This window comes from Sander vitreus, chromosome 4, assembly GCF_031162955.1.
Source record: "Sander vitreus isolate 19-12246 chromosome 4, sanVit1, whole genome shotgun sequence".
NCBI lineage: Eukaryota > Metazoa > Chordata > Actinopteri > Perciformes > Percidae > Sander > Sander vitreus.
The window spans coordinates 241,105-255,000 of NC_135858.1; the positions used below are offsets into that span (position 1 = coordinate 241,105).

Sequence of the window (13,896 nt, forward strand, 5' to 3'; positions counted from 1 at the left end):
AATACTTAATTAAGTCACAATTTTGAGATAATTGTAAAATTTAGGCCACAGTTATGGTAAGTCATAATGTTGTTTAAGGTGTAGTTAGTTTTTAAAGTGCCCATATTATGAAAAAAAAAAATCACTTTTCTGGGATTTGGGGAGTTATTTTATGTCTCTGGTGTTTCATACAGACTTTGATAACAACCCTCCATGCTGTTCTGAGTGAGATACGGTTTCTGAATGTGTCCTGTCTTCAGTCTCTGGGTCATCTGGTCAACATCTGCACAGCTTTCTACGTCACTAGCCGAAACATTTGGTGTGTGCTAACCACTTTAGCTAATACCACATCAGCTAGCTGTTTCTCCAACTTCAGTAGAACAAGGCAGGATTAGCTGGGAGACTTCTTCTAAACGAGGGAACACTTCCTCCTTTGTGTGAATACCTGCAGAACAGGGACATGGAAGTAGTTCTTTTGGAGATTATGGTGAACTAGTGTGTGTTGTAGCAGTGTTCTGCCATTGACATCGAGGTGGCTAACCGCTAGCAGCACTAGCTTCTAGCTAGTAGTCCTTACCTAGGTACTGTCAGGGCACGCCCTCATACTCTGCTTCGGACTGGCTAGTAGTCCTTACCTAGCTACTGAGCGCGTAGTCCTTACCTAGCTACTGAGCGCGTAGTCCTTACCTAGCTACTGAGCGCGTAGTCCTTACCTAGCTACTGAGCGCGTAGTCCTTACCTAGCTACTGAGCGCGTAGTCCTTACCTAGCTACTGAGCGGGTAGTCCTTACCTAGCGTGTAGTCCTTACCTAGCTACTGAGCGTGTAGTCCTTACCTAGCTACTGAGCATGTAGTCCTTACCTAGCGTGTAGTCCTTACCTAGCTACTGAGCGTGTAGTCCTTACCTAGCTACTGAGCGTGTAGTCCTTACCTAGCTACTGAGCATGTCCGACTGCCAACAAAGATGTTCCAGCAGTGAGAGGTCTCACTCTGTAGCTAAAACAGAGACCTGAACACAGGGTGAAAAGAGGAGCTGCAGCAATGAGCAGGACAACTAAAATATGGTGTTTTTTGATAATTAAACCATGTAAACCTATTCTGGTACAACCCCAAAATACAATTATGAACCTGAAAATGAGAAGAATATGAGCACTTTAAACCATAGTAGTGTAGATGTAGCCTAAATCACATTAGCAGGTTTTAGTACATTGACAGTCCTGTTCAGTTTTTCAAAATTATTTTCCAGTTTAATGATTTCTGATTAGGAAATGGTCATCATGACACTGTACTTGCTGCTTCAAGGATAGGTCATCGTCAACAAATATTTAGAAGACATTTCTATGTTGAAAACATTTTAAATAAAGTTAGGTTACTGTTAAAACATGAGGGGGAAAACTTGCTCATTAATAATCTAATTAATATTGATAAAATGTGTTTAAAAAAAAATCTGTTTTAGGGGAATTCACCTTTATAATGAAAAATGCTCTTAATATAAAAAGAGACCAGATCACATGAACAAAAGACAGCATTCATTGATGAATATGTGGTTTTCTCCAAAAGTAGTTAGTGTGTACTTGGCTTTGGTCCCAAGTGTTGAGAATAACAACAAATATCCTCTGAGTGTGAATGTTGCTGCATTATGGACGTCCTTAACGTCTTGATACATTCAGAAAAAGTCTTTGTGGATAACAGAACCTCAGAAGCTGCTTTGATAGTTGTTGCCGGAGAACATCTGAACGTGTTTTCCTGTGTTTCTGCAACAAAAAGTGCACGCACGGACATCCATTCATACATGTGTCAGCTGTCAATCAATCAATCAAGACGCAGTGCCGAAGCAGTCTTTGGTTTGAACTGGTCCGCTCTGCCAGCGGCCGGAGATCCAGTCCCTCAAAAATCATCCAGGCAGAACTCAGTGGTTAACATCGTTAGCATGGATTAATGTTCCTCAACCCAGTGGTTACCACAGTTACCAGGGACGGCCGTTCATAAGCCCAGTTCAGACCAAACATTCAGGCAAGACGAAACCGTTTTAGAAAGTTGCAGGGAAGAGTTGCAGCGGTCTGAACCGGCCCGCTTGAGCTCGCCTTAAAGGAGAAGCCCAGGCGATTTCAACACGTAGCTCTGTTGTTTGTTGTCACGTAGTGCTGTCGGAAAAACAACCAATCAGTGCTGCCTACACCGTGTTATCCTCCTGCTAGCGTTAGCACCCAGGAGGCTGAAACAGGGCAGGTTTTAAACATGCTTTTAGCTTCTTAACATGTTCAAGATGTAACTACCAGTGCCTACCCATGTGCAGTGATTCCTTCTGAGGGAACACAGGGAATCTGGCTGCAGGAGACGTGACAGAAAGACATAAAAGTTGTGTTAATCCAGCTCTGTTTAGTTCTGGTGTTGATACTGCAAGACGAGGGCTTAGGGACCGTCTACAAACTACAACACTGAAAAGAGATACAACAGTATTTATTAACTGAATGATTAAATAATAAACTTACCTCAATTATACCTGGACTCCTGCTAGTTGTACTACAGCATTTACTTAAAAAATAAGCATATTCCTATTTTTGAAAATATGTTTGCATTTCTTTTCGGTGTTGTAGTTTGTTGTAAATTTCAACTCCTCTTGTCTGAATCTGGTCTGAACTGGGCTTAAAACGGTGGTTACCATAGTTACCAGGGACCAGTGTTCTAGAACTCAGTGGTTACCGTAGTTACCAGGGACCAGTGTTCTAGAACTCAGTGGTTACCGTAGTTACCAGGGACCAGTGTTCTAGAACTCAGTGGTTACCGTAGTTACCAGGGACCAGTGTTCTAGAACTCAGTGGTTACCGTAGTTACCAGGGACCAGTGTTCTAGAACTCAGTGGTTACCGTAGTTACCAGGGACCAGTGTTCTAGAACTCAGTGGTTACCATAGTTACCAGGGACCAGTGTTCTAGAACTCAGTGGTTACCGTAGTTACCAGGGAGCAGTGTTCTAGAACTCAGTGGTTACCGTAGTTACCAGGGACCAGTGTTCTAGAACTCAGTGGTTACCGTAGTTATCAGGGGACCAGTGTTCTAGAACTCAGTGGTTACCGTAGTTACCAGGGGACCAGTGTTCTAGAACTCAGTGGTTACCGTAGTTATCAGGGGACCAGTGTTCTAGAACTCAGTGGTTACCGTAGTTACCAGGGACCAGTGTTCTAGAACTCAGTGGTTACCGTAGTTACCAGGGACCAGTGTTCTAGAACTCAGTGGTTACCGTAGTTACCAGGGGACCAGTGTTCTAGAACTCAGTGGTTACCGTAGTTACCAGGGACCAGTGTTCTAGAACTCAGTGGTTACCGTAGTTACCAGGGACCAGTGTTCTAGAACTCAGTGGTTACCGTAGTTACCAGGGACCAGTGTTCTAGAACTCAGTGGTTACCGTAGTTACTACAGACCTTTAGAACAGGTGAACCACTGCAGTGCCTTTTAATTAATTCCAGTTTCGTTTCCATGACGATGGGATGACCGCACCTCCAAGAATGGATTCAGGTCCGAGAACCAAAACATTTGGCGGCCCTGTGATGACATCACTGGTCTGGTGGCGTCCCCTACAGCGAGGCCACGGGCGCGAGTCCGTCGCCGTGCTCCAGGTGGTGGTGGGGGTGCAGCTCGGCTTTACAGACCGTGGCGCCGCCGCAGCGGAGCAACGTGACAGCAGGCGGCTCCTCGTCACCTGAAAGACACACGGCCGGGGGGCGTCATTTATTTAGCCTCAACAGTCACATGAGGAGATGAGAGCAGAATGTCACATGACCTGCAAGTAAATCAGGACTGTCAATCGACTAAGGCTACATTACACCGGTACGTTTTAGTTTAAAAACTAATATCTTTTCCTACGTTCACACCTGCATTCACACTGCTTCAGCATTTCAGAGTAGCCTGGCTCCGCCCTCCTACGTACTCCTGCTCAATTTTCATTTCCCTTCAGTACTCCGTCTGGGTTTGCGGTATATTCTCGGGTTTTCTCTGGTCAAATATTTGGCGGTCCAATGAGTGAACAGAGGGAGGGGCTGAGAACGATGACGCTGAGGTCGTGCGCTAGAAAGATGTGAGTGAAGCCATTCTGGTCGTTGTGGCAACGCTGCCAAATATCCAGAAGTTAAAGCCCGAGCAAGAACAACCTTTGCTGAGTTTTGTTGGTGGCCATGATGCTAATAATGTTACCATGGCAACTACTAGCACATGCCCAGTATAGGAGAATGCTGATGGGATATGTGGTCTGGGCGCGTTAGTTTAGACAGAGATTAGTTCTTCTACTGGAGCTAAGAACACTTGGTTGCACCGAGAACGCTTAAAAACCAAAACGTAGCTGTGTAATGTAAACGATGTAAATGTTGTAAACGATGTAAACGATGTAAACGATGTAAACGATGTAAACGTAGCCTAAAATGTTTAATCGTAATTTATCACACGATTGTCCATAGAGCTCAACAGTGACCGCCCACTTTTTTAACGGCTCTGGTTCCAGAAGTTTTTCCATTAAATCTTTTCGTTGACGTTTCTAAATGTGCCGATATGAAGAGTTTTAAGCTTGTAACCATGACAACCAGCTACGAGATGAACGGTGACCATAACACATTTGATTCGGCGCAAAAAAAACATTTTGACAACGGCCAAAAAAGGCAAAAGATACGAGACCGTGTAGAGAAACTATCAGAGACTTCAGTGGCAGCAGCTCGCTCTAGCCGTTCGCGGTTTCGCAGGTACAGTAAACGTTTCTATGGTAACAACGAGTTGGACCAATCAGAGACGTTGCTGTTCCGCTTAGGATTGTGGGTAATGAAGTACTTATCCAAGACATCACGAATAATAGACATTTCTCTCTAAACAAGGGTAGTGTCCCATGAACTGTTGGCGTCTATATGAGCTTATACAATCGCTGAGTCATGTCGTAGCTGGCTGTAAGTCTACCATCAACGGTTACCATTTTATGGCTTATACTGCAAATGTCAATGGAGAAATTGTATTGTAGTCTTACCTCCGGAGTTGGCTGTGGGCGGGACTGTTGAGGTCTACAGTTACTACATTACTAGCAAATTAATCACACATTTTTCAGGTTTTTAATGCTCAAGTGGTATTGAGACTGGACTGCCCCGCTGGTAACTCACAGCAACAGTTCATGCAAATAACTTCAGTGCTGTCAAGAGAACCATCTGAAAGGGCTTTGAAACTGAACTTGCCATTCAAAAGACCCTTTTCCTTATCCATAGAGCCTTTTATTTGTGATTCAGGATCAGGTTTAAGCTCAGAAGCCGTACAGGGTGTGGCTTTCATCATCAACAACATCTACAACACAGCCTTGATGATGCATTGCTTGCTGACATATTATAAGACGTTACTTTGACAGCCCTAAAGTAAATGAAATTATAACAACATTTCTGAAAAAGCCAGCCTTACCCAGCCCCGAAGAAGATGATTCGCTGTCTGCCAGGGAGGAGGAGTCAGCCTGGTCATGTGACAGACCCTCCATTAGGGGAATGGAGAGCTCTGAGGAAGGTACAGACGAATCATAGATGCCCGAATCACGAGGGGGCGGGAGCTCTGGAGGGGAATGATGGCCTTCTTCTGCCTGGGTGTGGACAGGGCACACCCCATCCTGGAGAATGGAGGGAGCAGAGGACGAGGAGGAGGACGAGGAGGACGAGGAGGAGGAGGACGATTCTTCAGGTAACAGTCCAGATATTCCAGATGTGGACCTGAAGGAGCAGAAAAGCAGCAGCAGTCAGTCTAGGGCTGCTCGATTATGGAATTCTTTAAATAACTTCTTCAACATGATTACTCATTGACTTTTGGAAAGATGTTTGGAAAACAGTGAAACAAATCAGTGAAAACACCTTTACAATAAATATAATAAATATGTCCAAATGTTGGCCAGTGAGTTTAGCGTGCCTGAGGAGCAGTGTGTGTGTGTGTGTGTGTGTGTGTGTGTGTGTGTGTGTGTGTGTGTGTGTGTGTGTGTGTGTGTGTCATTCAGAACACAAGACAAAATAAGTTTACTTGCAAAACATAACGTGAAAATAATAGTTTTTCCTCGATAACATTGTTTCTGTGATCGCTAGGAGCCGACGAGACTTCTTCAGCTGTGACTGAACGGTAGGGAAACCCAGCTATTTAAAGGACAATTCCGGCACAAAATGAACCTAGGGGTTAATAACAGATGTGCACCGAGTCGCCCGTTCTCTGGGACATGTTTTCATGCTAATCTAATGTGTCTCTAGCTTCAAACAAGCTACTGCAAAACCGCTAATTAGCTGCTAACGCTAGTCGTCGGGGCAGAGGGTAAAGTAAAAATAAATCTCTATTCACCACACTTCCACGGTGGCATAATGAGGGTCCCTACATGTAAACAGAAGCATTGAAATCTGTGTAAGTGTACAGACAGTTTATTAAAAAGATAGATTATAAAGACTGTACCGTTCATGTATACAAGCAGGCGCCAGCTTGGGGAAACAGTCACGACCAGTTGAACAACGAATGCTGTGCGACCAGTAACATAGCTCAAACACGGCGTTCGGCGTTTGACCGTTTTCCCAATATGGCGCCTGCTTGTATACGTGAACGCCACTGACAGAGACCTTCGCCTTTAAGAACTTAGAACTAAAGTCCAGTTGTCCTTGTTTTTTAACCTTCCTTGGATAACTATGACCTAGACGACGGAGAACCTTCAGAGTTCAGTGGTATTAAATCTTGCTTTACCTTGAAGTGGGTCCCAGCGTGGCCAGAGTGGCGCAGTGTGGCAGGCCTGGACTGGGACAGGGACCAGGACTGGGACTGGGACTGGGGCCTAGGTTAAGGTTGGGACTGGAGCCAGGGTCCAGCAGGAGCATGTTCCTCCTCGATGCTCCCTCCCCGCCCTCCAGGGACGGCTTATTCACCACCACCTCGTTCAGCACCAAGCCTGAGTCAAACCTCTGCTCCGGTAGAGACGAGGAGGAGGGGCAGGGAGGCTTTGGAGGAGGGCTCGGAGCCGGGGCAGCAGGGAGAGGAGGAGGTTTGGAGGAAGAGGCCGAGGAACCTCCTGAAGGAGCCAGCTGCTTCTCAAACCAGTCAGCGTTTTGGCTGATGTGCTGGTGCATGTTGCAGATGGAAACGTAGAGCGAGCGTCCAGACCTACTTCTGAAGTAGTTCCTCCTGGAGACATTGAGAGGCTGCGACTCACGATCAGCCAAACTGGACTGACTGGAGTGGAGCCGACTGAAGAGCTGAGGCAGCTGGTCCATCAGCTTAAACCTAAACACAGGAAATAAAATGACAGAGGGATCAGACTGCATGGTTTCTAGACACCCAGTCTCGTCAAAATGTAAGATTTAAAGGTGCAGTAGATAAGACTTATAAAACTTTCTGTCATATTTGCTGAAACTGACCCTATGTTCCAGTTCTAGCTCCTCTGGCTCCACCTACAGCCTGTAGTGGGATTTACAATAACTCTTCAGATGCACCAATCAGGGCCAGGGGAGGTGTCTAACTCTTCAGATGCACCAATCAGGGCCAGGGGAGGTGTCTAACTCTTCAGATGCACCAATCAGGGCCAGGGGGGGGTGTCTAACTGCGTGTCAATCACTGCTCATGCACACGCATTTATTCTCCCTTGTGGGGGGAGGGGCTTAGGAGACAGTTTTGGGCTTTAGCAGAAAGGGGGGAGGGACTGAGTAGTTGTCGATGTTTAAATGTTTTGGCTAAGTCCTGGATCTTCACCATGCTACCTACAGCACCTTTAAGATTTATTTTATTAGGACAATGCACAATAATCTACATTTCGGAAATTGCGCCAGTGTTAGCCAGACGGCTAACTTTCAACTGTAGTCCTAGTTACCCAGCATGCATGTCTTTATGGTGGGAGGAAACCAGAGCACCTGGAGGTGACCCATGCAAACACGGGGAGAACATGCAAACTCCACACAGAAGAGCCTGCCTGGACCGGGGATCGAACTCTGCAGTGCCAACTTGCTGTGAGGCAGAAGTGCTAACCACTGAGCCACCGGAACATTTTCATTAATTAATTGAATCAACACCAATTTTCTGCTACAGTAGGCCTGCACGATGTGGAGAAAATATGTGAATTATTATTTTTATGCAACTGGCCAATCTGCCGTAAACATCGTTTGTCAATTAAACAAAAGTGGCGCTCAGCACCGGCTAAATTAGCAGCTAAAAGATATCAAAGATAACCCTAAAGGCCGTTACACACCAACCAGACGGCCGACCGTCAGCAGTAAAGCCAGCGTGACTGATCAGTCTCCCCGAGTCGGTCCAAAAAGTTCCTCAGAACACCGACGAGACGAGACGTAATACGTCTCCATAACAGCAGGCGGTGCTAATCTGGATTGTCGCCCAAAAATGAAAACCGGCAGCTGATTGGACGAACGCGTCACGTGGGTCTGGCTTCTCTCCGACCATCATGGCGTCTTGTTCAGAATACGATCTCATATTGTCCTAAAATAGTTCACCGTAACGTGTTTCTGGAAACATTTGAAGAGAGAAACAGGCCGTGCAGCTGCTGAATCTGTCTTCATTTCAGATCAACAAAGGTCAGTTTAACAGATGTTCATCAGATGTTGAGAGACTCTAGTCACGCTCATCCCGCTCCCCGTTTCCTGGTTAGCTCTCCACCAATCAGATGGGTCATTGAATCTGACTGCCAGCAGTGCCCGCCCCCTGATTATACAAGTCTAATCAGCCAAAATGAAGGCTGACAGCTCCTCGAGCTGACGACGGCACGAACACACCGACCAGACTCGAGTCACCGACCTCGTCAGACTGTCAGACGGCCGATTATCGGGTTGGTGGGTCTCAGACTTTAAGAGCAAATCAAGATTATTTTGTCTTCCAGAAATTGGATCCAAAATGGAAGCAGCATCAAAACACAATCCTATTTAATCCCCAGGAAACAAAATGCTAATTCTGCGTATATTGTTTAAAATCCCATATTGTAGTAAATGCAAAATATCAAATATATTTTACTGTTATGTTCTTATTAACTTAGGGCTGCTGCTGCTGCTGTTGTTTTTGAAGATGTTTCTGTTATTTTGTCCACAGTGTCGTGTTTACCTGGGAGCCAGACTCAGCATGGTGGGGATGTCCTTTTCTGTGGAATAGTCAAAATAAACTGTCATGTAGCGGTTCAGCTCCTGAGCTCCGCCCCCCTCGCTCTGCTTCGCCAGCCGCAGCTTCTCAGCGATCATGGCCACGCCCACAATGAACAGGTCACCGCCCGATCCACCAATCGGAGAGCTGCTGCTGCTGCTGCTGCTACGGCGACTGACCGGTGTCTTCCCTCTGCGGCTCTTCTTCTCTACGTAGTAGCTGCAAGAAGAGAACTGAGCCAGTTAGAAGAGAATAAAAAACAAGGAAAGGTAGGTGAGACTTCTTAAACTCCCTTTCTGTCATATCTGCTGAAACTGACCCTATGTTCCAGTAGAACTACAGGAAGCAGGTCATTAAAATAATCAGCTCCTCTGGCTCCACCTACAGCCTGGAGAGAGATCAGATGCACCAATCAGGGCCAGGGGGGGTGTCTAACTGTTCAGATGCACCAATCAGGGCCAGGGGGGTGTCTAACTGTTCAGATGCACCAATCAGGACCAGGGGGGGTGTCTAACTGTTCAGATGCACCAATCAGGACCAGGGGGGGTGTCTAACTGTTCAGATGCTCCAATCAGGGCCAGTGTCAATCACTGCTCATGCACACGCATTCATTCTCCCTTGTGGGGGGAGGGGCTTAGGAGACCGTTTTGGGCTTTAGCAGAAAGGGGGGGAGGGACTGAGAAGTTGTTGATGTTCAAATGTTTTGGCTAAGTCCTGGACCTTCACAGTCCTCCCTACAGCACCTTTAATGTCTTAAGGCTGTTTTATGCTTCTGCGTCAACTCCACTCCGTAGCTACGCTGTCGTTCCTACGGCGTCCTGACCCTGTCTGCGTCGGGGGTGCTTTGCATCGCGGTGCATTTCACCGCCATAACACTAGGGGGCGATACGTCTGAGGTTATTTGCGAGGTGTCTGCCAGCCAGTTTATGGTATGTTAGCAAGCGATGGATGGATGGAGAGATATCAGACACACAGCACACATACAGAGCAAACATTAAATAATAGGAAACAATATACATGAAATAATAATAGAATACTACACAAGCAATATTTTATTGTGCAAGGTTGTGCAAGGTGCATTCAGTGCAGTTGTGATGTCTGAGTCTTATATCACACTCAGTGATACTGAACTGCTTGCTGGAGAAGTGCTAATTTCCAAACGTTACTGACATATAGACCCTTTACAGACGGATAACCCCGTCATTGGAACCAAAATATGTCTGAGTTTATTTACAAAGCTGATGTCAGTGAACTAGCATGTTGCTACTCCCCACAGTAGCTGCTGGAAACACCCACTATCAACACACAGGACCAGTTGACCAATCACAGTCCTTCAAAACACCCACCATCAACACACAGGACCAGTTGACCAATCACAGTCCTTGAAACACTCACTATCTATCTATATACTAGCTAACAGCTGGATTAAACCAAGTGGGTTAGCTTCTCTCCACAACCCGTAGCTCCTATATCGCCATTTTGATGCTACCAAGCCATCACATCCCGTTAGCATCCCATTGACTCCCATTCATTCTGACGTCACTTTGACAGAGAATACCTTTACATCTGAAGGGTTTAAAGACTCTATTTGACCGTTGTTTATTTCTAAAGAAACACGACAATGTATAAAAGGCTCCATTACCTTGTAGCTCACGTTATGGCTCCGTAGCAGACGTTTTTATAACAATAGGCTAACGATTGGGTCATAACCACGAGACTTCCTGTCTCATAGTAGAGGAGTTACCGTATAGTACAGGAGAAGCTCTCAGGCAGTTTGGACTTCCATCAGCTGTTTAAGTGTAATGACTAATGTTAACTATCATTTTAGTGATCAATAATGAGCCTGTGTCTATGTTATCTCCTTACATATACCTACGCTCTCCGTCTCTGCTAGATTGGGAATGATTGAGATTTCTCTTGGCACAGCTACCAGAAGACTTCCAACTTTCAGACAGGTTGCTCACGTCACATCTACGTCTTCAAGCTCAGTTGGAGGCTGCTCAGTAACGCTCAGCCATCACCGGGAAAGAGACTCCACTGGTCTCCGTCCAGAGACACGGGGTCTGGTGGTCCAGTTTATATACGGTCTATGGATTAAACACGGTTAAAACGCTGACAGCTAAACGGTGTAAAGTGTGACTGTATTTCCCTGAAGAGGATCCAACAGCGGGACGTTAAGCAGTCTGCAGCTGCTGTTGTTGGAAAAACAACACAAACGGTGCGTTCACTTGAAACTGGTAACCTTGCGGTGCATTCATAGTTATTGTAAAATACCCTTTTCCCATCTGGTGGTTGTTTTTGTCGTTCAACAGCAATTTCCTAGTGAATACGTTATTGTTATAAGTTATAGTTATTACATTATTAGGGCCCGAGCGCCGACGGCGAAGGCCCTATTGAAACTGAAGGAATTATTTTCCCGGCAAATTAATTGCCTTTTTGAGGGGCTTAACATATTCAAAAACTCACCAACATTGGCGGACGCATCAAGTTTGGTGAAAATGTACGTATTTTAAGGGTTTCGGGAATAGACGCACAAAAATGGCTCGCTAGCGCCCCCTACAACCATTGAGCCCCTACGGTGCGTTTAACGTAGACTCACGAAACTTGGTACACTTATGTATCATGTCAAGAAGTACAAAAAACGTCATTGGCTCCATAACCTAAACCCAACAGGAAGTCTGTGTCATCTTAAGACGTTAAAGCTACATTGCGTAAGAATACTCCCATCTAGCGTTGAGATCATATATCACAATCAACTCTCTTTCGCCACGCAGTAGTGTAGCTACGGTAGCCGTCACGCTTCAAAAAGCGACGGTGTACAAAAGGCCGTCTATCAGCCGTGGTTGTTGGAGTTCATATGTTCTCTTAACACATCCATGAGTTCATGTCGGAGAGTGGCGTGGACGTGGCGTGGACGCACGCTTCACACCACAAGTGGGCACGCACGCCACTCGGCGGAAAGGAGAGAGAAAGAAAAGGACACTGCAGAGGTCTGGAGGATAATTAACTAATTGGGATTTGGTGTGTGCGTCCAAAGCAGCGCCAATGTTCCCTCTTTTTTCTGATGACGCCGGTCTCTTGCTCTTTTCAGTCTCCGTTTTCTTGAACGGAAACGTTCCTGACATTGGGCTTTTGAATACGTGTGGTCCTCCATGTTTCCTTCTTCAAACTAGCCGGGGCCGGGAAGCTACGATTAGCAGCAGCTGTGAGTCGAAAACGCGAAAGGTGGAGCAGTATGTCCTGTATGTCTCTTACCAGCTAACGTATTTCTAGATGCAGCATGAATATGGAGCGTCTGCCCCAGTTCATGCTAACGTAAATGTTACATTTCAGTGTGGGCGTGGCGTGGCGGCCATTTTGAGTGTTCAGCGATGCACAAAGAAGTTGTTATAACTTGAGTGTACGTTGTCGTATCTGCCCGAAATTTCTCACAATTGACAAGGGTCCAGGCTTGAGGATACATACAGGCCAATATTGACTTTTGGTCATAGCGCCCCCCGCTGGCAACAGGAAATGCGCCTTATATGACAAACATCAGCTGATTTACATGAAACTTACAGTGTGTGGTCGACATGTGATACTGAGCCGCCCCCTATACTTTAACCACGCCCACTTACTTAGGTCACGCCCCTTTTATACCATTTTTAAGGTAGAGTCTTGTGAGGTATCATTGAACTCAGCAGAGTTCTTTTTTCATTGGTCATGGTTTGCTCCACCCCATATGCTTAAGCCACACCCCTTTAATAAGTAATGACCCGTTTCTTGTACACCATTGTGTGAGGTATCATTGAACTCAGCAGAAAGTTTATTTGTCATTGGTCATGGTTTTGCCCGCCCCCTATGTTTAAGCCACGCCCCCTTTCATTACTGGTGAGCCGTTTAAGGTAGAGTCTTGTGTGAGGTATCATTGAACGCAGCAGAGAGTTCCATTTTCATTGGTCATGGTTTGGCCCGCCCCCTATGCTTTAGCCACGCCCCTTTTCACAGCTAATGAACTGTATGACGTAGAGTCTTGTGTGAGGTATCGTTGAACCCAGCAGGGAGTTCCCTTTTCATTGGTGACGATTTGCAGTGTCTGAGTGCCACGCAAATGCACGGTCACAAGAAGTGGCGTCCGCCAGTAACCCCGACACGCGCAGAGGCGCGAGGGCCCGTCCATCGCTGCTTGCAGCTTTAATTATTAATGTTATCATTTGTATATTTATTTATTTTTTATTTTTCCTATGAGGTCCCCATCTGTCTGGACAGCAAGGTGGAGATAAGGACATTAGGTAGGGGTAGATATGGGGACAATAGGAGTTTGAACCCTTTCTTATCTTTTTGAGAATTGTTTTTAAAAACAAATATTTGAAATGGGAAGAGAGACAGAGGGAAGAAAGGAAGAAGAGAGGGAAACAGATAGGTGTGTTAGGTTGAGACATCTACGTCAATGAAGCAAAAAAGCCCCCTAACATACAACTGTTTAAGCCTTCATTTCTTTTAATGCAACAATATCTACCAAAACACACACAATGACTTCTCACGTCTTATTTATATTGTTTAAAACATTCATGTTTTTTCTCTGGAGTATTTATTCACTACAAAGTGCTTTAGCAGGATCTAGTGGCCACTGGAGGAACTGCAGCTAAAGGCACCAGACAGAAACACAGTAGACAGGAGAGAGAGACAGACAGACGGACAGGCGGACAGACAGGCACAGACAGACAGGCAGGCAGGCAGACAGATGGCCAGACAGACAGACGGACAGACAGAGACAGGCAGGCAAGCAGGCAGGCAGACAGACAGACAGACAGACGGACGGACAGGCA

The 13,896-nt window shown here is 45.9% G+C and overlaps 1 protein-coding gene across 1 annotated transcript in view; it reads right to left on the reverse strand.

Annotated features, from left to right (window-relative positions):
• Positions 1 to 3,231: 3,231 nt before the first annotated feature.
• il17rd (interleukin 17 receptor D) overlaps positions 3,232 to 13,896 on the reverse strand; it is a 46,414-nt gene continuing 35,749 nt past the window's right edge. Inside the window, exons 13-16 of the mRNA XM_078247612.1 lie at positions 9,053 to 9,307; positions 6,701 to 7,234; positions 5,402 to 5,700; positions 3,232 to 3,677 (exon numbers count right to left, since the gene is read on the reverse strand). Of these exons, the coding sequence (XP_078103738.1) occupies positions 3,553 to 3,677; positions 5,402 to 5,700; positions 6,701 to 7,234; positions 9,053 to 9,307 (1,213 nt within the window). The 3' untranslated portion in view covers positions 3,232 to 3,552. The remainder of the gene's footprint in view (positions 3,678 to 5,401; positions 5,701 to 6,700; positions 7,235 to 9,052; positions 9,308 to 13,896) is intronic.